Below are 26,556 nucleotides of genomic sequence, written 5' to 3' on the forward strand. Positions count from 1 at the left end.
TTCGACGTAAAATTTTTCTGTCTGGAATTTTGACGTAAATAATATAAGAAATCCATCGTTACCCATTTTCAATCGAGTGGAAGCGCGCTCTCGGGTGAGAGTATAGAGTGATGAATTTCGTCACGGAGTGAAACGTTTTCCTAGGCCCATTTAAACTGTGTCTGACTGACAATATAAAAAGATTTAGTAGAATTTTTCAGTCATTTTCGTAAAAATCCAGTTATTAAATACGATATCATTTATGCGAAGTTATTCATTGTTAAAACACTGTGCGGTATTAGACGTCGTGGATTCTAGTAAGGATTTTATTCCAGTTCTTTTGTTAGTGATAGTCGTGAGTTTGGAAAACAGAGGTTAGTTTTGTTGTGTGAGTCGAGATGAGATTTGTGAATCAGGTTGAAGACCTGTCAATGAAGCCGGGACTTGTGGAAGCCCGAGGAAGGTTTTTTATAATGTTTGGGGATGGAAAGTAGAAGTAGGGAATCCATGGCGATATGAATTTGCGACGTGTATAATAAGTGTGGGCATTTTGAAGTATAATCTATATGCATTTTGTTGGCTAGAAATATCGGATTTGTTTAATTATGTCGGCAGAGTTTAAAGGTTGCAGTCTGAGAGGCCAGTTAGGTAGAACGACAGATGTCTCATATCACTGTCAAGCGGGCTTGGGCGAGATGCCGTCAGCTGATAGGGGTTCACCGCTGGGATAGCGGGACAGGCAGAGTGTGTTACGCATTGAATTGAGATTGCATTTCTCGGCAGGGGATAACGTTAAATGTTGGATTTAGTTGAAATTTTCATCCGGTAACAACGTGTGTGTTATTATACACTGTAAATTTGTTTAATCGGGAACGTAATATGCATTTGCTACCATGGACTTAGAGTATAATGAACAAGATTAGCCAAATTCAGGGTCGTCCAAAATATAGAGCGATGGCAGTGATGATTGTTTGTCTGTGAGGGGTGCGCAAACTTTATAAAAAGTTATGACGAGATATGGCATCGTAATTATATGGCGAGTTGCTTTTGGTTAGGGTTATCCAAGTGTTAATAATGGCTAGGATTAGATTAGATTTAAAGTGTGAGGTCATGAAACAAGATATAAACTGGACATGAATGATGTAATAGTTCTTTTCCAGCTATCGGAATCAACAGATAAACATCACAGGATTAAAATTTTTACGTCACAATTGCGTAGGGATTTGTAAAGAAACCATTAGTCCACGGAGATAGAATTTGTTGTTATTTAAGATTTCATTAAATCATTTAAATTTATTTAATTATTAAATTCAGTGAAACCGCATTTTGAAATAACTTTAAATCAAGCGAATAACTTGGAGATGCATTCTGGAAATCTTAGTTTGTTTTCTGGGGAATGTGTAAATGTTAACGTAACGATTAAGGGGACATATCCGAAGGTAATGGATTTTACTGCCACAAATTATTGTGAGCATTGTTATTGTTGTATTATTTAACTTTGATTGATTGAGCAGTGAATGTGCTGGGGATAGTAAAGTGGAAACTTTGGTCATCAACCGATGTAACTTAACTGTGTTTAGCCTTCAGCTTAGAAACTTGGATGGTCAGGGAGTCATCAACCTCAGTGACTTAGATTAGGGCCATATGCCACTGTAGCATAATTTTCCTTGCGGTCATCATCCACAATGGCTTTAAAGTAACTTTGAAGTTTAGAGGTCGGTCCATGACATAGTCGCAGGTCACATCGATTCAATTAAGGGTCCATGCCGTATAACCACTGTGTGGCACACGCCGATTGGACTGCCTTAATTATACCCAGAGTCCAGAGTTCGCGTTACGAGGGCTGGACCATAAGGAATCACTATGATGGTACATGTAGTCTCACATGGAAGCCGAATTTAAGGATTTCCAGACTTTCCTTTCTTTAATTAATAATTGAGACAATGGTTTCGAGTAAGAAGGCCCATCAGGCAGTTACGTCAAAAGCTCACACCTGTGTTCTGACCCTCTATGTAAAATAATTGTGGTGTCCAGTGGACACAATGGAGTTAAATGATACCGTGGAATAGCAGAAATGCTACATGATATTACTGAATAAATAGGAACATTTTAAACAAACCTTTCATTTTAGTAGATAGATTAGAATTACTGAACCTCAGCAAGTGACGAAGAACCCAATACGACCCAAGAGACAGATCTCATGAACTTGCTGATAGGTAAGAAAGGTAGGTATCCTTCGATATGGACCTAAAGGGTTCATCGAAAACGCAAAAGTTTAAAACAGTCTACATATGAAGAGTTAGATATCGCTCTTCTACAGTGGTTTAACTGAAACTAAGGGCTGAAGAAATTAGCACCACCATACAAAGTAAAGTTATTCTATAAATGTCCATTTATTAATCCGTATTCTTCAATTTTTGGTGCATTTTATCTTCTTCATTAGCCCGATTAACCGGAAGTTTACTGTAGTTAATAATTACAAATGAACTGTTTTACAGCTAGTGTACTTAAGTTTCAACTGAACTCACACTGTAATGCCACGGTGTGGTATTCTGTATGGTTTTCAATTTTATCTCACCATGGCAGGAAAGCGTTGAAAACCCTATTTTAAGCAAGAATTGCAAGTTATAAACATCAGATTTTTATTCGCACCTTATAGAAATGCTCAAATGAAGACAGGATCTATGTTGGCCTTCCCTAAATCCACCATACAGGCTAGACCAAACTCGGTGCTGAAACAAATTATTATCAGACGGAAAGGTTTTCATTGGGGTTAATCACATAAACAGGATTGTAAATAAAGGATACAGATCCCTGCACAGGGTTATGAGGGTTTTGAGGAGTTGTAGTAAGGTTGTAAAGGAGAGGACATTTAAGTGTCTGGTAGGCCTAAGACCACAACTAGTGTATGGTTCCAGCGTATGGGACCCTCACCAGGATTACTTGATTCGAGAACTGGAAACAATCCATAGAAAAGCAGCTCGATTTGTTCTGGGTGATTGCCGACAAAAGGTAGCGTGACGAAAATGTTGCGAAGTTTGAGCTGGGAAGACTTAGGAGAAAGGAAACGAGCTGCTCAACTAAGCAGTCAAGCTGTCAGTGGAGAGATAGCGTGAAATGATATTAGTAGACGAATAAGTTTGAGTGGTGTTTTTAAAAGTAGGAAAGATCACAATATGAAGATAAAGTTGAAATTCAAGAGGACAAATTGGAGCAAATATTTGTTTATAGGAAGAGGAGTTACGGATTGGAATAATTTATCAAGGGAGATGTTCAATAAATTTCCATATTTTTTTACTATTATTTAAGAAAAGACAAGGTAAACAACAGATAGGGAATCGGTCACCTGGGCGACTGCCCTAAATGCAGATTAGTGGTGAATGATTGATCACCCGTACTCCACGGCATGACTGTATGTGTGAAATTTCAGTAAAATAGAGGACAGGAAATTTGACAAACCCTCATCCACGATACGACAGAATTATTGTTCAGTGAGAACTGATAAAAAGGCTGACCAGTTTGATTCCCTAATTGGGGCGGTTATCTGTTGGATCTGTGTAAGAGTATAACGAGTGTTTTTCATCTTGACGATGAAATGAAATGAAATGAAATGAAATGAAATGAAATGAAATGAAATGAAATGAAATGAAATGAAATGGCGTATTGCCTTTAGTGCCGGGAGTGTCCGAGGACATGTTTACGATTTGACACCCGTAGGCGACCTGTGCGTCGTGATGGGGATGAAATGATGATGAAGACAACACATACACCCAGCCCCCATGCCAGCGAAATAAACCAATAATGGTTAAAATTCCAGACCCTGCCGGGAATCAAACCCGGGACCCCAGTGACCAAAGGCCAGCACGCTAACCATTTATGCATGGAGTTGGACGTCTTGTCGATAATTCACGAACGCGCAGTACGAGGGAAATCATCTGAATAAGATGAAAACACGAGTTGTATTTGGTAAGACTATTTACTGGATGAAATATTAATAAATAATATTAGTAAAATGAGATTAACATAGGTATATAATTTCATATTTAACTGAATGTATTGCTTATAAGTGTGATGACGTCGCTTCTGCAAATCTCTTTGTAATTACCGCTATATTTTATCGTTGCCTACGAGATTGAAACATTCACTGTCTTGTAAATACCACGTGTTAGGATCACTGCCTGCTCGACCGGGCGAGTTGGCCGTGCGCGTAGAGGCGCGCGGCTGTGAGCTTGCATCCGGGAGATAGTAGGTTCTAATCCCACTATCGGCAGCCCTGAAAATGGTTTTCCGTGGTTTCCCATTTTCACACCAGGCAAATGCTGGGGCTGTACCTTAATTAAGGCCACGGCCGCTTCCTTCCAACTCCTAGGTCCTTCCTATCCCATCGTGTCGGTGCGACGTAAAGCCCCTAGCAAAAAAAAAAAACTGCCTGCTCGATATGCACCCGATGGCTGCTTATATAGGATACAGATCGGAAACAATTGCGAATCATCTTCGATAATTTCCAAACATCGTTTCGCTGCACAACTCGTAGATCAATCTGGATGGGGAAAATTTGGAGACGCCGAGGACTCGCTTCATATAGGCCCTACGTGGCGTTAATATTTTCGATGTCCTTCAACGATGCTTTTGGAAGATCTTCGCCTACAGCTTGGACTGCCATCCACGCCAGCTTAAGAAGAAATAGTCTCCGACCACCAGAGGAAAAAGAAAGACGTCTGGATTGACTTCTACAGCACAGGCGCGATGATGACAAATGACTGGAAGAAAACGAACTACGAGCTGAGGCACCTTGTGACATGATTCGCGATCCACGGCTTTCACTCCAAAGTCTTGTTGCACGGATCGATTCCATGAACCATGTGAAGAGTCAAGACTGAAGTTGTTCCTTGTGTGGCAAGTTATGCGATCGATACCACGTGCAATTTTGTGAGAACCGGCGTGTTAAGAGAATTTTGATTTCTATCCTATGTGTTTGTAGTGGTTGGTATCATGATAGGCCTCCCTTTAGTTTTGTTTCAAAAAAGATGACAGTCGTGAAGTGCACAAGGTGAAGGGGTTTTTGGTCTATTGGAAGTTTTGTTGAAAAAAAGGTGTTAGAAAATATTCCTGTGCAATAAATTATTTCCTTATAGATTAAGCTCCAAATTTATTATTACGGAACATTTTCTGGCGACCGTGACAGGACGTAGTTAAGATGGAGGAGCTTAAACAGTATAATAAGGAAAGATCACAAATACGTAGACTATTTACGAGTGCATATGGCCAGTTTCAAACAAAAATATCTGAAGCAGTCGTAGATGCGGAAGAAATGTTGACATACTTCCGTATTCTAGAAGATAAGACAATGCGGATGTTATCTTTGGATGAAAAGAGTACTTAGGGGTGTCAAAGAAACAACAGGAGAAGACGACGCCAGGGATTCGACACGGCAGAAACGTACCGGGAGAAGTGGCTACAAGCTAAGGTTAGGTTCGAAAATAATTTTCAAGTGAATTTATCTGTTGGTGGAGGTGAAGCCTTAGCGAGTGAGATCGAGACTACGAAGAAAAGAAATTTCAGTTTACCCAAGCTACAGCTTAAATAGTTCGATGGAGATATAAAAAACTGGATTGGTTTTTGGGGACAGTTTAAGAAAATAAACGACGGTAGTGATATGGACCTGGAAGACAAATTTCAGTATCTTCTACAGGCTACTGTTCCAGGTTCCGTGGCCAGGGAGCTAGTTGAGAGTTTCCCTCCGTCCGGAGCGAAAAGACAATGGATCACCTGAAATCCAGGTATGCCAGGGAAGAATCACTTATAGAAATATATGTGCGAGAACTTCTAAATCTTGTTCTGCTTCAAGCTACTGAAGGTAGAAAAGCCTCCATGATAAATTAGAAACTCAATTGAGAGTTTTGGAATCTTTAGGAGTCACTAGTTATAGGCTAAGTATGCAGCAATGCTGCATCCTCTGGTGGAATCTGCATTACCAGAAGAGGTTATGAAGGCAATGCTGCATCCTCTGGTGGAGTCTGCATTACCAGAAGAGGTTATGAAGGCATAGGGGGAGAGTTCGTGTATCTCATATATCAGAAAATGATCACGATCATTACCTAAGCAAGTTGTTACTGTTTATAAAACAAGAAGTGGAGAGCGAAGAAAGTTTGTCACTTGCTCACTCTAGTTTTATTGTGAAAAGGGAGGACATGTTATGCAAGCCAGGTAAACAAGAGAGACTTCCCACTGCTGCTGCTTTGTACTCAGGTGAGGGTCAGAAAACTGAAACAGGTTGTATCTGGTGTGATAAAAGTTCCCATAGATCAGCTGATTGTTTTAAAGTATTCCGTATTCTAGAAGATAAGGCAATGCGGATGTTATCTTTGGATGAAAAGAGTACTTAGGGGTGTCAAAGAAACGACAGAAGAAGACGACGCCAAGGATTCGACACGGCAGAAACGTACCGGGAGAAGTGGCTACAAGCTAAGGTTGCTGTAGGAGTGGATAGAATGTGGTTTCGTGGTGTAAATGAGAATGACGAGACGCCAGGCCACTATTTACCACACAGAGCAGTAATTAAGGAATCAAGTTTAACTACTAAAGTGAGGAATCTCCAGAATGGAGAGAAGAAGGATATTTTGAAGAAAAGGGGTGCTTGCTTTCGTTGTTTAAGGAAGGGGCATAACTCGAGCAAATGTAAAGCATTTGTGAAGTGTATGATTTGCTAAAAAAAAGGGATCATTGTGCTATCTTAGGTCCCGATTTAGTTACTAAGAAAGAGGAGAGGGAAAATGCAAAGAGAAAGATAATCAAAATAATCAAAACACTGAGACTTTAACTGCCCATCAAAATGCAGAGCCGCTATTACAAACTCTTGTTGTGAAAGTTTCTGGTAGTGAGGGACCTGTCAAGCTTGCACGAATTTTATTAGATTCTGGGTTACAAATGTCTTACATAACCAAAGAAAGCGCTAGGAAGTTAGGACTACAAAAACTGGGAAAGGAAGTGATGTCTCATTGTTTGTTTTGGGGTGCAGAAATTAGCAAAGAGACCCACAATGTTTATGCTGTAACACTACAAGCACTAAAAGAGGATTTCAAATGCACAGTCTCAGTACTTGATAAGAAGAAAATATGTGGTTATGTTCCAAGGTTAGAAACTCAACATGTTTATCCTGTTCTTGCAACTAGAAACATTCAGTTAACAGATGTTGGGGTCAATGTTCCAGAGGTGCATTTGTTGCTTGGAGCAGATGTTTTGGGGAAGCTGCTTACAGGAGTTCTGGTTAAGCTGGATAAAAATATGTATGCACTGGAAACCAGGTTAGGTTGGACAGTGATGGGTCAGCGAGATCTGGCTAAGGGCAATCAGTCACTAGATTGTCTCACCTGTGGTAAGGCAATGGATATATCATACTTGTGGAAGTTAGAAACCATTGGCATAAAGGACCCTGCAGAGTCTCAGTCAAAGAAAGAGATGGAAGAGGAAGTCGTGAAACACTTCAATGAAACTGGAAGGGTGAATCTGAAGGGAGATACGAGGTTCGCCTCCCCTGGAAGGATGGCTATTCAGAATTGTTGGATAACAGGAAGTTAGCTGAAAAGAGGTTGGAAGCAGTCACTAGAATATTGATAAACTTGGGCAAGCTTAAAGATTATGATGATGTGCTGTAGGAGTGGATAGAATGTGGTTTCGTGATGTAAATGAGAATGACGAGACGCCAGGCCACTATTTATCACACAGAGCAGTAATTAAGGAATCAAGTTTAACTACTAAAATTAGGCCTGTGTTTGATGCCTCGGCAAAGGACAGACATGGCAATTCGCTGAATAAATGCTTGGAGAAGGGACCAAATTTAATCGAGATTATTCCCAATTTTGTGTTGCAGTTTCGAAAGCATGCCATAGGGGTCACAGCTGATATTAAAAATGCGTTCCTGCAGATAAGCCTATATGAGGATGACAGGGATTTTCTAAGACTTCTCTGGTGGAAAGATTATTCCAAAGGCGAGATCATCACATTGCAACATTGCAGAGTAGTGTTTGGGGTTACGTACAGCCCATGCCCATTAGGAGCAACGATATCGCATCACTTGAGTAAAGTTTCAGCTGAAGATCTGAAAATGGCCAAGAAGCTGCAGAATTCTTTCTATGTGGACAATTGTGTCACTACCTGTGAAACCAAAGAACAGTTGAGCGAGTTCATTGAAAAATCTACTAAAATGATGAGTTCAGCACATTTTGAATTAAGAGGGTGGATAATCAGTTCACCAGAAAAATCAGAATCAGAGAACATTGTTTCAATACTTGGTCTTATGTGGGATGCTCGGTCAGATGAGATGTTCTATATCATTAATACAGTTGAGCTAACCACACTTTCAACTTCTAAGAGAAGCTTACTGTCAAATGTACAACATATTTTTCATCCACTTGGTTTTTTTGTGTCCAGTAACATTAATCCCTAAATTATTGATGCAGAAGCCTGGAGAGAAAAATGTGGATAGGACGAGGAATTACCACAAGTAACAAACAAATTCCATTCTTGGGTGAAACACTTGCCTTTGTTGAAACAATGCAGGATTCCAAGAAGACTCGTACCATGGGAATTTGATAGCACGGGATTAACCATTCATGTGCTTGCTGATGCCAGCAAGTTGTCATATGCTACGTGTATATTCCTAAGGGCAGAAAAGGATGCTATTGTGTCATTTCAGTTGGTCCAAGCTAAAGCTAGGGTTGCACCTTTAGGACCGATAACTATACCCCGCCTAGAATTGTTAGCTGCGGTCATAGCAACCCTGTTATGCACAAAAGTAAAAAGGGCATTAAACCTCCAAGACTGTAAAACATACTTTTGGAGTGACTCTACAGTGGTGCTCACCTGGATCAAGACGAAAGGAAATATATTATTATTATTATTATTATTATTATTATTATTATTATTATTATTATTATTATTATTATTATTATTATTATTATTATTATTATTATTATTCCAATATCTGTCAGGTATTTCGTGTACGTTCCTTTTAAATAAAGATCTGGAAGAAGTTGTCAGTTGAGAATGACTCTGGGAGTGTAATACTCAGCAAAATATCTTGGCGTATACTTTGTAGAAATATGCTCATTATCCTGCAAATTCATTTTATTAGTCGGCTGTTACAACGTTTCCAACACCGTATTATAAAAATATCTTAATTGCTTTCTAGCCTGCCATTAAGAGTCTGAATGTAATTTGATATGAAAAACGAGCTGAACTGGTTTATAAGATAAGCGTTATCAGTTTTATGAAGGCGAGTAAAGAAATTATAATATTAGCATTAACGATTTTAATCCTCGGAACTTCGCCGAACGTATAATCCGAATTACGAAGTTCGCGATGCCAGATAATAACTGAAGCTTCTACAAACATTTGTAATTTAGATATTATCATATTCGATAAGTGGAGATGAGCTCGGCAGAACAAGTGTTATCTATACAAGCAAGGTATAAGATTACCGTGGAACAAAGCCCCGCAATGCGGAAGGCTTCGGTTAAAACACAGGGCATGTATTTTTTTAAAAAGAAACTGCAGGGACTTCACGAAATATTTATTTACTTATTTATTTATTTATTTATTTATTTATTTATTTATTTATTTATTTATTTATTTATTTATTTATTTATTTATTTATTTATTTATTTATTTATTTATTGAACTTCTTGTTGATGAATTATTGTTGTACAATTGCAGTTGTAACGCGTGATAAATGTTCAGATCTGTTGGGCGGGAGGTTAATATAAATAATGTAAAAGCACTCGTTAGATAGAATCGATTAGGTATAAATAAATGCGAAATGCCGCTCGCTCCACGATATCTCAAGAACTATCTAATCGATTAGAGTGAAATTTGGCATACAGGACACAATAAAGTTGGCATAGTATAATGTAGTAATGTAGTAAAGTTGAAAACTTCAACCCATATCACGAAAAACTAAGGGGATCAGATCACGAGAAAATGTCTCTATTTCGGAACGATAAGTCGTGAGCTGCTATGGTGGTTTATTTTTATGCCGCTTGGTAGAGTTCATTTTAATGCCGTGGGTTAGCGTTCATAAATTTTTTGCCGTGGTTTTCTTTGTATTGAGACGGCCAAACCATACTTTAAGATGGAGAAACTCTGCTTCATGTTTTATTCTGTTGGTTGAAAGTGAAAGATTCTATGTGCTTGACGTCGCAAAGAAAAATGATAATCTACTCTAAATATGCCTGCAAAATGGGATCTTATTAAGAGATAGTGAGGAAGGAGTGACTATAAGGGGAGATGGCCTTTGTCTTTTCTCCGGCGGGCTGAGTGGCTCAGATGGCTAAGGCGCTGGCCTTCTGACCCCAACTTGGCAGGTTCGATCCTGGCTCAGTCCGGTGGTATTTGAAGGTGCTCAAATACATCAGCCTCGTGTCGGTAGATTTACTGGCACGTAAAAGAACTCCTGCGGGACTAAATTCCGGCACCTCAGCGTCTCCGAAAACCGTAAAAGAGTAGTTAGTGAGACGTAAAGCGAATAATATTATTATTCTTTTCTCCTTGCTTTCTAATACACGGCACAGACAAGCGTAGTCAAGAGGTTAGTTTGAGTGTAGCAAACTACGGATCTATTTTTGCTCGCGTTTTAACGTCGTACCGATTTCGTTAGGTCTTCAGGCTACGGTAAGATAAGAAAGAGCTAGGATAGGGTAGGAAGCGCTCATGGCCTTAACTTAGGTACTGCCCAGCATTTTCCTGGTTTGAAAAAGGGAAATCACAGAAAATCATCTTCAGAGCTGCCGACGGTGGGGTTCAAGCCCACCCTCTCCCGAATGCATGTTCACAGCTACATTACCCTAACCTCGTAGCCAACTTGCTCGGTCCACGCATCTTTCAATTGGTGTAGGTTCAAACCACATTCTAAAACACCGATTGGTGGTTTCTATAAGAGCAAGGCCGAGTGCTTGGCTAGACCATGGGTGTTAAACTCAAACTACTAGAGTGTATACCGCAGAACCTAATCAAGAGAGGACAACGGGCCACCGAGAATAATAATAATAATAATAATAATAATAATAATAATAATAATAATAATAATAATAATAATAATAATAATAATAATAATGTACAACAAATTTTCTTTAGATTTCTTAGGTACAGCATATGGGATGTATCACGGAAGAAGGATCTGTATACACTTGGAAACTGCAATGATGTTCTAGCTGCATGTGATACATATATTTGCGGTCAGTCCAACTGTTGAGAAGACAATGGCACTTTTACTTTAAGTCAGGACATAACAAATCCCGGATGCCAGAGCACCATGACTTTTAAAATTAGTGGGTTAGAACGAACTTCCCTCAACTTGGCATACATCAGGCATATAGAAGACATTTTATGATGACAAAGAAAACCATATTTATTTATTTATTTATTTATTTATTTATTTATTTATTTATTTATTTATTTATTTATTTATTTATTTATTTATTTATTTATTTATTTATTTATTTATTTATTTATTTATTTATTTATTTATTTATATATTTTGCTTTACTTCGCACCGACACAGGGAGGTCTTACGACGACAATGGGAGAGGAAAAGCCTAGGAGTGGGAAGGAAGCGGCCGTGGCCTTGATTAATGTACAGCCTGGTGTGAAAATTATAAACCACGGAAAGCCATCTTCAGGGCTGTCGACAGTGGGGTTCGAACCCACTATCTCCCGGATGCAAGCGCACAGCTGCGCGCCCCTACCCGCACGGTCAACACGCCCGGTAATTCATATTTTAATGGACCAGTTTGAAAATCTCAATTTGCTTACACAGTAGTTTTCTACTGGACCTACTTCCGGCTGTTCATTAAAAACAATCCAAGGTGTCTCTTGATTTGCGATCACGCGTTTCACTGGAACAAACTCTTGAACTGGTGTTTGCTGCAGTATGGTGGTTTTGCAGCCACATCTTTATATATTTCTCAGGCTTAAATCGGTCTACTGGTGAGGCATTTGAATGTATGAACATAAAGCTGGAGGCGTAAGCAACGAACAGTGATGGCCTCAAATAAGCGAAGGCTGATAATGTTATTCATCAAGCTGAACCTTCGATGTTCACGATTACGAGCGTAGCTGGAGAGTTAAAACTTACTGACAGAATAGCGAAATTAAAAAGAAAAGAAACCAAAGTAGAAGGTATACGCAAGAAATCAGAAGGCATAGTCTAATGAGTAAAGTTAAACATAGAGCATACGGCATATACCCATGTGTACCCTCGACTGCAGCCCTCGGCGTAAGCGTCACTAAAGAGGCATACTACATAAGGGAAATGAGAAGTGGGGTACTTTCCCGTTGGTTTCCTTGCCAAGCCAGAAGATGTTATTATTAGAGTCCGGATTTCCATTCACTATCAAATCTCAAAATATGCGTGCATTCGTGCACTAATAAATGACGGAACATACACAATAAACTAGACAATATGCACTATCAAAATTCAGTTCCACATTGTTATATTTTCGTTTCCGTTTGAAACACTGTACTACAACTAATTTCTGCACATTTTCTTCATTTAAGTTCACTCGTTTATCTGACAGAACATTCCTGAACACAGAAAATGATCTTTCTACGTCATAAGAAGTGACAGATTCATTTTAAATGAAGACATTTAGGACGAAGTATATCTGAAGTTATCTCTTTTCAAAAATTAGCTTAGAAATTCCTTTCCCTCGATCCATTTAGACACGAGGTCTCATCGTGAGAGTGAGAGTTCGGAGTTCGGGCTAGGAAATTCCAGGAAAACAAAACAGGATTCAGTTGAAAACCAAGGTTTGTACGCTGCTATCTAACTAACGCGGCGTCGCGGGAGTGTGATTCAAGTTTTGATTTCTTCATCTAACATAAATGAAAAAAAAGTAGCCGCCATTTAGTAATGCAAAATGTAGGGTTCATCTTTTACTGGAACTCCTTATTTCTAAAGGTTAGGGCGGTCGACGCGGGGTCTTCCCAATGTTTACTGAAGCAGTAGATAAGCAAGTGCTTGGCTCACTAAATTGTAGGAACTCTATGCATCTATCGTTGGTTGTCAAGTAATATACCAGGAATACATTTTATTTTTCTCTCAATAATAGACAAACTGTAACGTGGGCGTACGGTCCTAAATTCTGCAAACCCATGTTCAAAAAAGGCACTATCATACAAGTTAACATAATATATGCGTCAAAGTCAGAAGAAAAGTCATATAATCCAATATAAATATCCAATTACTCGCTATTAAATCCAAAATTTTCAAAATATGCATTATGCATGAGTTCTCTCCCAAAAAGGCCAAAACATACAAACATGCACGGAAAAATACGGTTAATTGAAACTGATTGGTCTTAAAACGATTATTTGCAAAGTGTCAGAAGCGTAAACAGCTTATTTAGAAACGATGCATTTGCATGGAAATCCGGGCTCTAGATATTAAATATCAGTCTGCCAAACCTAGTGAAATGCATGCCCCAATCGACCTTATTAGCGACATTGTTACACCATTCATAACAGAGAGTGGCTACATAAGGAATGGCATTATTAGCATCGCACATACCTCAGTCCCCTTCATACTGTCAAAGCCAAGGATAAGACTGAGACAGGTCAATGAAAGTAACAAATTTGTTCTATCTCATACCAGAAAACATGGTGCTCTAAAAACATTAGGTCTTGCCAGCAAAAACATCTGATTGTATAAACGCTCGGGGGCTGGCTGTTTTGTACCGTCTTAATCATTAAAATTTGTCCTACGTAAGGCGTCATCCTCACAGACGCGCAAGTCGCCTATACGGCGTCAAACTCGAAAGACCTGTATGGTGCCAGAACTCTCCAAAAACTACACGACATTAACAAAAAAAAAAAAAAAAATCTCACCACATTTACAACACTTTCTTAAAAGCGAAAGTCTTTAAAGCGTTTTTAAAATCCCACTTCCTCTTCGCCATTTACAACGTTCAATTCAATCCAGGAAATTCTAGTAACAACAGCTATTCAGTTACCAGCAAGCTCGTTTCACTTGGAGATGTATAAAGCAGTTTCTGTTATGCTTAAAATAAAATAGCATGCACTTTACGAAGTTATCACTATAACCCAAGTGAAAATAAACCATCGAAAATGGTATCTACAAAGACGGACAGTAAAGTTGCTCATTTTGTCTTTCAGTCTGGATCTACGAATTATAGGATATAAAGCGACCCCGAAAACGTTTTCTTCACGGCATCGGAATAAATGAGTGAAAAACGGCACTTTCCTGTGTCGACTTTTGCACATTCACTCGTTGCTCTAATTGTTACAAGAGCATTAAGGTCTCGAATTGTTGCAAAAATTGAATGCTCTAATTGTTGTAAGAGCACAAAAATTGTTTCAACAATTGAATGCCAACATTTCATCACCTGACGATAGAGTATATAGTATAAGCTCTAAAATACGTTGTGGCATACAAATTAATAGACATTGTGGCTGGTAATAGTACGAACTACTTCATAACGAATTAATTCACAGTCGCAGACAAGGCCTACGTTAAAACGTGGTTATGTATAACCATGCCTTTGCTGGCGGGACCTAGTGTTTACAGTGCACTAAGTCTTCTGGTATGGGCTAGAGCAATTTTGTTACTTTCATTGATCTGCCTCTGTCTTATCCTTGGCTTTGACAAAATGAGAGTGACTGAGGTATGAGCGATGCTAGTAATGCCATTCCTTACGCAGCCAGTCCCTGCTATGAATGGTGTGAAAATATTGATCATAGGGTCGGTTGGTGCATGCATTTCAGTGGGCTTGGCAGACTGATATGTAATAGCAACTTCTGGCTCGGTGCGGAAAGCAACGAGAAACTACCTCACTCCTCATTTCCCTAGTACGCCTCTTCAGTGATGCCTAGGCCATCTATGACAGCTCATGGCGGAACTGTTGAGGATCCAACCAGCCTTCGGGCTGATGACTAAACATACATACATACATACATACATACATACATACATACACATGTATAACCACAAAATTATCTCGGTTAATGGGCATTATCACGATTTAAAACTTTACCAGTGAAAAGGTTAAAGGTTGACCGACAAAATGAGAATATTCTGAGATAATAAGGTTTCAAGATGACAGCTCGTAGGCCACTGGAATATTTAATTAATGAAAGAGAAAATTACAGCGATGAGTATGGCCAAAATAATGCAATAAAACATCCTAGGTGTATAAAAGAAAGCGCTACATAATTTGAGGACTACGATGGTATTGGTTTTGAAACACATTTTAGGTTACCTAAAGCTTTGACTTTATCTCTTGGAACGGCATATTAGTCTTCGTTCTTCGTTTCTGGTCAAATGCGGACATAATTATGATACGGTAAACTATTTGCAAGCACCCAACCGACTTACAAACTTGTTTACCTTTCGATGACTGCGACAGTATGATAAATTTAAGGTCCAAATTCAGGTTGAAACGAAAACGTTTTTTTGAGATAAATTATGTGGTTAATGAGTTTTAGAAGTGAGCGTTACCCGAAATAATGGCAATATCCGAGTTTTGGGAATCAAAGATACCGGTATCACCGGAGTAACTGATGTTGGTGAATGCGGGCCTCGGGCGTAAAAATAGTTCGCTGTGAAATGTTTGACCGAGTATAACCGTTGTATTATGTTCGCCGACCGATCGAAGTCGAACCGAGAGTAAACAAGTTTTCGCAAGCCTCTGATACAGACAAAAGGTGCACCTTTAATTTTATTTTTAGAAGACCCTTTTCAGATTACTACGTCTCTCTGTTCAGCGAATTCGGTCAGACATTATTGCAACTATATTCTAAAAAGGAAATTATCCGAAGTGACGAATAGAGTTACCGAATAAAACTCCACACATTTGATAGAATATGTAAAGTGATGGCATAACAAAATGTTGTCGACTCCTTTGCTGAATGGTCAGCGTAGTGATTTTAGGTTCAAAGGGCCATGGATTCGCTTCCCGGCCGGGCCGAGGATTTTAATCGCGTTTGGTTAATTACTCTAGCTTTGGAGCAGGGTGTTTGTTATCGTCTTAATACACATCTTAATTTACACTGACAGTAAATACATCGTCCGCCTCTGTGGTGTAGTGGTTAGTGTGATTAGCTGCCACCCCACGGAGACCCGGGTTCGATTCCCGGCCCTGCCACGAAATTTGAAAAGTGGTACGAGGGCTGGAACGGGGTCCACTCAGCCTCGGAAGGTCAACTGAGTAGAGATGGATTCGATTCCCACCTCAGCCATCCTAGAAGTGGTTTTCCGTGGTTTCCCATTTCTCCTCCAGGTAAATGCTGGGACCGGGATGGTCCCTAACATAAGGCCACGGCCGCTTCCTTCCCTCTTCCTTGTCTATCCCTTCCAATCTTCCCATAGCCCCGCAAGGCATAGCAGGTGAGGCCGCCTGGGCGAGGTACTGGTCATCCTCCCCAGTTGTATCCCCGACCCAGAGTCTGAAGCTCCAGGGCACCGCCCTTGAGGCGGCAGAGGTGGGATCCCTCGCTGAGTCCGAGAGAAAAACCTATCCTGGAGGATAAACAGATAAAGAAGGAGAAGTAAATGCATCCCTCCATATAAGGTTAACGTTAGAATGGGCATCTCGCCGCAAAGTTAGGCTTAATCTGCATTAGCGCCGAGGCCTTGCGGTTGAGGGTGCGCAGGTGCGAGCTTGCACTCGGGAGATACTGGGTTCGAATCCCACTGCCGGCAGCCCTGAACAAGGTTGTCCGTGGTTTTCCATTTCCACACCAGGCAAATGCTGGGGCTGGATACCATTCATGACACCAACGCTATGTGGAGAGATGTATTCACTATTGCATGTTTCTGTGGAGGTCGGTAATGCGGTGTGTTGTGTGTATATGAAGAGAAATGTAATTCTTAGCTTTATCTACAGCCAGGAATACTCTTGAAAAATCTGTGCTGTTTTAAAGATAAATGAAAAGTCACGTGCCTGTAGTTTGGATTCCACACAAAACTAGAGATCCTGTGGTTATGATCACGATACCAATAGTCACATAAAACTTATCTATGGTACAAATGGTACAAATGTACTTTCTGTTTTTTAGTAAGATTTCACGACCGTTTAGGAAAGAATCGGGGAGAAAAATAAATTATTTCATTTAATCCACTCTTATATTTTATTAAAATACGTTTAACAACAGAAAAATTAATTGAAGAGCTTTATATTCATTTTATTCTTGGAAGGGTATTGCATTTTTAAGTTTTCTTAATTTCTCGAGAAAATTTTGAATTACTCAAAATGCTGTTACTTTACCCTAAGATATTCAAAATCACTCACAACAAATTATCTGATCAATTTGTATTTCACTTACGAATTCTGTAGCCTATAATCTCTACAAAAATAAACGCGCATTCGTCGACCTTACAGGCATTATTCCAACGAATCAATGATAAAGAAATCTTGACATAATAGGAATTTGAGAGCATTAAATCTGATGGATTATCAACGAAATTCCATACCGATTGCTCCTTGAAATAATGACAACCGAAATTACTGTATACGTTGATGTGTGACAGAGGATGTAATTTCCTATGCCACACGTGATAGGATTACTTTCTCCAACATCGGTTTGTTTCAGTTCATATGAGCTGAACATAAAATAAAATTGGCAGTTCTTTGCATTGACATTAATTTGAGTATCGTATTTCTTCTTATTATAAAAAAGTAACAGCATGCATTATAACCAAGTACTGACATAGAAAACACTCACCAGTAAGAGACACACAGAGGGTCCATATTCCTCCATGCATGGGTACCAGGAACACTGAAGGTTGCTGGTTTCCTTCAAGAGTTTCATCAATTCTTTTTACACTTGTTTTAAGGTTTCTTTTACGAGCTGGAAGTTCTACATTCATCACGATTCTGGCCACTTGTCCATCCAGCAGCCATTCTAGACTCTGATGCTCATGAGATCGACTAGTGTTCCTGCGGCGTGCCACAATATCCTCTAGCTTACCGCGATCCCATGTAACATGTTCCCAGTGATCTGTCATAATTGCACCGCACAACATAGCTGTTGCCACAGTGGTTAACAGGAGAGTTCCCAGCAAAAACCACGCACTAGGTTGCATTCCGCTGTGCCGGGGTCACGTATTTCCGTCCAAAGGGACTGCCGCCAAAGCCGAAGAACCACCAGTATTCATCGTCAGCGGTCCGCCCCACACTCGCGTGCACCTTAACGTGGCAGAAACATTGAGTTACTTTTAATGTCACCTTCCAGAAGACACTAAAGTTTATTTTTGGACAGAAACTGTGCAAACTGTTAATAATTGCTTTGTTTATAACTAGATAATACGGTAGTTATGTAGATTTCACATTAGGTAAGAAATATTTCTGAAATTACAGACAAAGACAAATTCTTTCGCTCTCAGGAGCTTTAAGTGCTCGTCATGCGTGTAAAAATGTTGATGTTTAAGTTTGCATGTCTTTTATTTTTAATTCTGAGGTTAGAAATCTGAGCTGCAGTAAAAGGTAGGCGACTGTTATAACATACTGTTAAAGAAATTGCTTTCTAGCCTTTCAACGATCTGTTGAGATGTTCTTTCTTTTCATGTTATAAAATAATTACTACCAGTACTTTTCGTCATAATAAGCACTTCAAACAGAGACTTCCAATGTTATATTTACGCATTTAACACGCACAGTCCCACAATAATAAGTAAATATTATAAAAATGAAACAAGCGAGGATTTATTTTTAATTAAATGAATGCGCATTAACTATCCCCACGGTTTGAATTCATATGTACCGACACTGACGTTTTTTCCAGGATCTGATCTTCTGACTCCCCGCGAAATATTACGTTCCGACGGTCCCCAGGTTGTAGAATAAGTCTGTTGGAAAGTGTCTATCGTTGCGCACGAATGCCAAGAGCTAACTGGGCTGGCGTTCACCGGCAAATATTAAACTACCCTTGGAAGGTTTTGCGTCTGCGCGCACTTACCAGCCCCGTGGACTAGTATATTTTGATTTATTTTCTCCTTACAAAATAAATCTAGACAATGGATAATGATGGGCACGTTTCAAACACGCTTGTAAAAATGAATTCGCTGTAGAAGTCATTCTCGCAAAACGGGTTGCTGTTCATCTCTTACCGACTCTTAGCAACTTACTTCTATACCGACAGAACTTTGCCACCTTACTTATAATTTACACTATTGCCACAGAGAGCGACATCTACGGCATAACCATGTGGGGAATTCATGTACTATGGTCTCTTGACATAAACGGTAAACAAATGACATGTCAGTTTCCATGCCAACCAGCGTCGGTTGCTAAAAAATACCATTCGGTGTCAACTTCGTCTGTTAAGAGTATATAATGCCCTTGTGTGCAATGATTTTCAGTGAAAGGATAATCGTCATAACAATTGGAAGTGATTCGAACGAATGCTTTAAGATGTGTTAATTGGCCATTCTGCGGAATTATGTTATATCGTAAAGATGGCAGTAAACTATTTAGGAGTACAAATGCATTCGTCTCGGATTATATTGTGTTTTTTGTTGTTAACATTAATTTTCATGCGCGCTTGAGTATAATTGCTCCTCTGATTAATTATACTAATGCGTGTTAAGATGTAAAAGTGGTTAAGTAAGTTGAAAGTGCGGGCTTTTCGTAACTGCGATACAAAACATGCATTTTGATAGCCAGGTTCAGTGAAAAAATACATGTGTTGAACTTTAATCACGGGTTTCAATACCGAAGTTTTAGAAATGTCGCTGTACTTCGATTACAAAGTTCAGAGTCCTGATCCTGCTGGCATCAATATCAACATAGAATGGCACTTGCAGCACCCCATGTTAGCTGTTGCTTCTTACAGTCAAGAAAGGGGAGGATTTGTTACAGTTTTTGATGAACTGGTAAATATTCTATTAGTTTTATAGGAATTAAAATATTTATAAAATTTTATTTGATTAGAGTTCAAACTACACCACCCAATTTCCAGTTGATTTAGGTTTAGCATTGAGGGATGGGCTGCTCTGTGCTCATCAGTTTAAGGCTGTTGTCACTGACCCCCTTAAATGACTGCAGAAGCCTAGGGGCCTATATAACAATGACAGCACTGACAGATTGGATCAGTGAGAGAGGAAGATTCTTAAGTCATTGGTAACTTAAGGCTTTGTTTGATGTCTGGTACAGGTGTATGAGATAACTCAGAGAAACAAAGCAAGCAAAAGATTGCTGTTCTTTGTATCTCAGAGTGCTTAAAACAGTCAGCTGTTTGCAAGCAAAAGATTGCTGTTCTTTGTATCTCAGAGTGCTTAAAACAGTCAGCTGTTTTGAAGAAAATACTGAGGTATCTTCGGTGAAAACATTCAGGCCATAGCCTACCTACTTAGAAATAAAATTAACAGCTGTTAAGATCACCCAGTCTAATGCAAATACAGTGTATATCTTTAGACTAATATCCTATAGTTCCTAATTGTATCTATCTGGTAAGCAATTTTTTTTTATGCAAGTGGTTTGGAATCTACCTAAACTTGTAAGTCGTAGCATGCTGCGGTTTACACAGCAACATTCCTTGTGATCTGCTCTGTAGGCGAGAAGGTTTCCGTCCACTAGGTTTTGTCAAACAACTTTTACCATGATTTCCCCCACCCTTGTCGAGAAAAAATAAAATTTGGCGAATTCTGTCGGTATAGTGTAAGTTTCTAAGAGTCAGGAGTCACTAAGAGATGAACAGCAACACGTTCTGCAAAATGATGTCTGCACCAAAGTAATTTCAACTAGCATGTTTTAAACGTGCCCATTTTATCCATTTTGTAGATTTATTTTCTGAAGAGAAAAGAAATAAAATTATACTAGTCTACAGGGTCGGTAAGTGCACGTAGACGCAAAATCATCCAAGGTAGTTAAATATTTGAGCTTTTAGCATTCGTGTGCAAAGATAGAGACACATTCCAACAGAGCTGTTCAACAACCTGGGGACTGTCGAAACAATCCAGCAACAAATCAAATTTCCATCAAAGTTCGTTTCTCAGTTATTTTGGATTTTGTTGTTAAAAGCGTCAACACTTTTCATTTGCTTGTAAAAGTATACCGGTACAGTTTTCTAGCAGAAGTATCCATCGTCGTAAAAACACTTCATTTGTGCCAAAAAATACTTGTTTCCAAATGTTAATTGACAATTAAAAACATTGTTGTGTCATCTAGTAATATAGGGACAGGGTTGCATATGTTAAAATCAGAGTGTGTCCCTAAACTTTCCTGCACAACTGCAGTATGGTATATGACTTGATTTGCCCTTGTTTGTTCCTTTCCACTACTTATAACGAGAAGTCAGTGTTGGAAGAGGGAAAAATAGAAGGAAAGTTCACGACGTGACAAGGACATTACATGTAACTAATCTCATTATTAGACCCGTATTGAACTATGCTATGATGTTGTTGTTTGAGTCATCAGTCCATAGACTGGTTTGATGCAGCTCTCCATGCCACCCTATCCTGTGCTAACCTTTTCATTTCTACGTAGCTATTGCATCCTACATCTGCTCTAATCTGTTTGTCATATTCATACCTTGGTCTACCCCTACCGTTCTTGCCACCTACACTTCCTTCAAAAACCAACTGAACAAGTCCTGGGTGTCTTAAGATGTGTCCTATCATTCTATCTCTTCTTCTCGTCAAATTTAGCCAAATCAATCTCCTCTCACCAATTCGATTCAGTATCGCTTCGTTCGTGATTCGATCTATCCATCTCACCTTCAGCATTCTTCTGTAACACCAAATTTCAAAAGCTTCTATTCTCTTTCTTTCTGAGCTAGTTATCGTCCATGTTTCACTTCCATACAATGCCACGCTCCACACAAAAGTCTTCAAAAACATCTTTCTAATTCCGATATCAATGTTTGAAGTGAGCAAATTTCTTTTCTTAAGAAAGCTCTTCCTTGCTTGTGTTAGTCTGCATTTTATGTCCTCCTTACTTCTGCCATCGTTGGTTATTTTACTACCCAAATAACAATATTCATCTACTTCCTTTAAGACTTCGTTTCCTAATCTAATATTCCCTACACCTGCCTTCGTTCGACTGCACTCCATTACTTTTGTTTTGGACTTATTTATTTTCATCTTGTACTCCTTACCTAAGACTTCATCCATACCATTCAGCAACTTCTCAAGATCTTGTGCATAAAATAACAATATCATCGGCAAATCTCAAGGTTTTGATTTCCTCTCCTTGGACTGTGATTCCCTTTCCAAATTTCTCTTTGATTTCCTTTACTGCCTGTTCTATGTAAACATTGAAAAGGAGAGGGGACAAACTGCAGCCTTGCCTCACTCCTTTCTGAATTGCTGCTTCTTTTTCAAAGCCCTCGATTCTTATCACTGCAGACTGATTTTTATACAGGTTGTAGATAATTCTTCGTTCTCGGTATCTGATCCCTATCATCTTCAGAATCATAAATAGCCTGGTCCAATCAACATTATCGAATGCCTTTTCTAGATCTACGAATGCCATGTACGTGGGCTTGTCCTTCTTGATTCGATCCTCTAAGATCAGACGTAAAGTCAGGATTGCTTCACGTGTTCCTACATTTCTTCTGAAGCCAAATTGATCTTCCCCCAACTCAGCTTCAACTTGTTTTTCCATTCTTCTGTAAATAATACGTGTTAAAATTTTGCAGGCATGAGATACTAAACTAATAGTGCGGTAGTTTTCACACCTGTCAGCACCGGCTTTCTTGGGAATAGGTATAACAACATTCTGCTGAAAATCGGATGGGACTTCTCCTGTCTCATACATCTTGCACACTAAACGAAATAACCTTACCATGCTGGTTTCTCCTAAGGCAGTCAGTAATTCAGCGGGAATATCATCAATTCCAGGTGCCTTGTTCCTATTTAGGTCACTCACAGCTCTGTCAAACTCTGACCTCAAAATTTGTTGGTTATTTTGATCCACCTTTTCAATACAAATTACAGTTTGTGTTGCTAAGTTGTAATGTTACAACACTAATTTACCGGGACATGTTTCGCTTTTATTCACAAGCATCATCAGCCTATACAATTGCCCCAAGGTTTGTCATATTTGGGTTGTTGTTACAAATTTCATTTGAATGTAAATCTAATTTCAGTGATAACAATATTTAAAACAAGAATAATATACACATTAAAAATTATGACAATATGATTTGCAATGTTAAAATGGATTAACTCTTAATTCTAAAACACATTGACGTCCAAATCACAGTTTTTACAATTTGAAAATTTGGCTAAAAATTGTTTGCAATGTTAAAATAAAATTGATTCAACTATAATTTGGCATTAAAATATTGGATGTTAATATATAGGAGCCATAGTTTCTGAAGTTTCTAGAGCCACAACAGACAATAGTCACAGTAACGCAATAAGACCCACAAGATTCTGTAGCAGCAGACAAAGGGATGCTTCTTCCATTCCATAAATCGAAAGAAACATAATCAGATCCCGGTACTCAAAATTTGGATTGAAGCCCCTTTTAACCATAAGTTACATCAAAACCATCAACTTCCAACGGAGAGTCTGGTCGCTACAAACAAGAATTAAATATGTCAATACTTCCTCTGATCAAATTGCCAAACTGCAGCAGCAAGCCTCATCAAATCTAGAAGCCATTTTCCAACGAACTCAAGACTTCAATTCTAGATTATCATCATGACTAATCATGCATAATGCAAAATTACAGTCTTTTTAAATAACATTATTTAGAGAGCACAATTCTTAACTAAAATTCTCAATACTGAAATGTTACTGTGTTCTAGAAACCAATGCACTTTAGCGTTGAAGTCTAAACGGTCTGACACCAAGGTTAGCCGGTTCGAGTCCCATTGGTCGAAAAAATTTCACTATCAGAATGTTGACCAGCAGGGTAGGGGAGGTGGTGGTATACAATTTCTAATCACTAGATTGCGTGCCAAAAGCCTGGATTAAATTCCAAACCTCTCCGTAGTGCTCATATAAAGTGAGGGCATATGACGCTGTTGATGGTGATTCGTCCATGAGACGGAGACATTAAGCCTTGAGCAGACCCCTTGGTGTTATTCGAGAGGAGTAGGCTGTGTGCCGGCACCGGGTTTCACCTCACCCTTCCTACTATCATGTATCACGTCATTCATTTCATCTCATTAACTCCTCTGATGAGGTTGATGTCACGAAGGGCATCCAGTCATAAAAACCCACCGTGACAGATTCATCTCACCTCATACTCCACCCCGTAGAGCAGTGGGACAAGGGTTGGAAAAACAAACGCATCCTAGTTTGAATGTTTAGCTTGACTATCACATAATGTGTGCGAGTGATGTCTGAATTAACGTGGAATCGAAGGCAAGCTCGATTCTGCATAACGTCACAAACCCGTTTGGCACTCCACAGCAACCGAGTGGTAAGCCCTGGTATTACATGACTATGAACACTGATGAGCAACACAGTGGGTCTGCGTTGCCTGTGATTAGTACCCATTATGTGAGGAACACCACGGAAATACCGGCACCCGTGATTAGTACACCTATGTGAGGAACACCATGGGTTTGCGTTGCCTATGAGTGGCGCTATTATGGGAGAAACACCATAAGTCTGCATTTTTTTTTAGTGGCTTTACGTCACACCGACACAGATAGGTCTTATGGCGACGATGGGATAGGAAAAGTCTAGGAGTTGGAAGGTGGTGGTGGTGGTGGTGATTATTGTTTTAAGAGGAAGTACAACTAGGCAACCATCCTCTATATAACACTAATCAGACGGAAAATTGGAAGGGGTCCGACACTTCGAAAAATGAGGATATCGGCCAAAGGAAGACAAGGGCCACGAAGGGCGTGAAAATGAAAGACTCCCTAGCCCTCGCAAACCTAATAGCGTCGGGGTCGGAAATGAACAAGAGTTGACCAAGGGAGGTCGGACAGGATAGATGAAAGTGAGGAGCCTGGCACAAGTAAGTGGAAGCAATGCCAGGACTCAGCTGAGGGCCCCGTGGTCGCCAACCCACGCTCTAAAGTTCAGAGCCCCTGGGGCCCCTTTTAGTTGCCTCTTACGACAGGCAGGGGATACCGTGGGTGTTATTCTACCGCCCCCCACCCACAGGGGGAGGAGTTGGAAGGAAGTGACCATGTCCTTAATTAAGGTGCAGCCCCAGCATTTGCCTGGTGTGAAAATGTGAAACCACGGAAAACCATCTTCAGGGCTGCCAACAGTGGGATTCGAACCCACTATCTCCCGGGTGCAAGTTCACAGCCGCGTGCCCCTGACCGCACGGCCAACTCGCTTGATAGGTCTGCATTACCTGTGCGACGTAAAATACTTGTAAGTAGTACCATAATGTGTGGAACACCGTGAATCTACGCTATTGTTTATTAGTACCGCAACGTGTGAAATACCATGGTTCTACTTTACTAGTGATAAGTACCATTATGAGGGGCCGTTGACGATTTTGGACCCCTTTAGACAACAAGCATAATAGATTCAGGATTGTGCTTTGGAAGCAGTCCCTTGGTCAGTAATACTATTGTTTTGAGATGTTTTTTATGGAAAGGTGGGGTATTGCGGGTAGAATCCACTGATTGTTTTAAGTTCATAATCATTGTTCATCGTCATTTTGAATAATTCTTTTAGAATTGTTCTAGTCATTGGATCGATTTTGGAATTATTTTTAACTCTCGGTATTGTGAGTTGGATCCGCTGATTATTTTAAATTCATATTCATCCATTCGTTCTTCATCATCACGTTTTGAATTCTGGTCAGTGGATGAATTTTGGACTTTTAAATTGTCATTATATTTCATCTCATTTCGTACCATTAGGGGCCGATGATCTAGATGTTAGGCCCCTTTAAACAACAAGCATCATCAATAATAATGATACAAGGTGTATGGCCTCAGCAGAGGTTTGAGTGCAGGTCTTTTGAGTTGATGCCCATGGGCAAACTGCTCATCTATGATAATGGGGCCCTACCTAGGATGAAATCTAATGTTGTTAAAGACGCACAACCAGGCGAGTTGGCCGTGTGGTTAGGAGCACGCAGCTTGCATCCAGGAGATAGTGGGTTCGAATCCCACTGTCGGCAGCCCTGAAGATAGTTTTCCATGGTTTCCCATTTTCACACTAGGAAAATGCTGGGGATGTACCTTCATTAAGGCCACGGCCACTTCCTTCCCATTTCTAGGCCTTTCCTATCCCATTGTCGCCATAATACCTATCTGTGTCGGTGCGACGTTAAGCAAAATAGGAAAAAAAACACACAAACGCCCGGTCCCCAAGCCAGGGCAAATAACCAGTGGAGATTAAAATCGCCGACCCAGCTAGGAATAAAACCCTGCCGGGCGAGTTGGCTGTGCAGTTAGGGGCACGCAGCTGTGAGCTTGCATCCGGGAGATAGTGGGTTCGAATCTCGCTGTCGGCAGCCCTGGAGATGGTTTTCCGTGGTTTCCCATTTTCACATCAGGCAAATGCTGGGGCTGTACCTTAATTAAGGCCACGGCCACTTCCTTCCCACTCCTAGCCCTTTCCTATCCCATCGTCACCATAAGACCTTTCTGTGTCGGTGCGATGTAAAGCCACTAGCAAAAAAAAAAATTAAAAAT

General features: G+C 39.8%; 2 protein-coding genes across 2 annotated transcripts in view; one reads left to right on the forward strand and one right to left on the reverse strand.

Moving 5' to 3' along the window:
* LOC136876121 (uncharacterized) overlaps positions 1 to 18,096 on the reverse strand; it is a 529,911-nt gene extending 511,815 nt beyond the window's left edge. Inside the window, exon 1 of the mRNA XM_067149803.2 lies at positions 17,716 to 18,096. Coding sequence (XP_067005904.1) covers positions 17,716 to 18,076 — 361 coding nt within the window. The 5' untranslated portion in view covers positions 18,077 to 18,096. The remainder of the gene's footprint in view (positions 1 to 17,715) is intronic.
* Positions 18,097 to 19,717: 1,621 nt separating this feature from the next.
* Positions 19,718 to 26,556, forward strand: part of rempA (intraflagellar transport protein rempA) — a 185,998-nt gene continuing 179,159 nt past the window's right edge. Inside the window, exon 1 of the mRNA XM_068228322.1 lies at positions 19,718 to 19,864. Coding sequence (XP_068084423.1) covers positions 19,718 to 19,864 — 147 coding nt within the window. The remainder of the gene's footprint in view (positions 19,865 to 26,556) is intronic.

This window comes from Anabrus simplex, chromosome 6 (assembly GCF_040414725.1).
Source record: "Anabrus simplex isolate iqAnaSimp1 chromosome 6, ASM4041472v1, whole genome shotgun sequence".
Classification (NCBI taxonomy): Eukaryota; Metazoa; Arthropoda; class Insecta; order Orthoptera; family Tettigoniidae; genus Anabrus; species Anabrus simplex.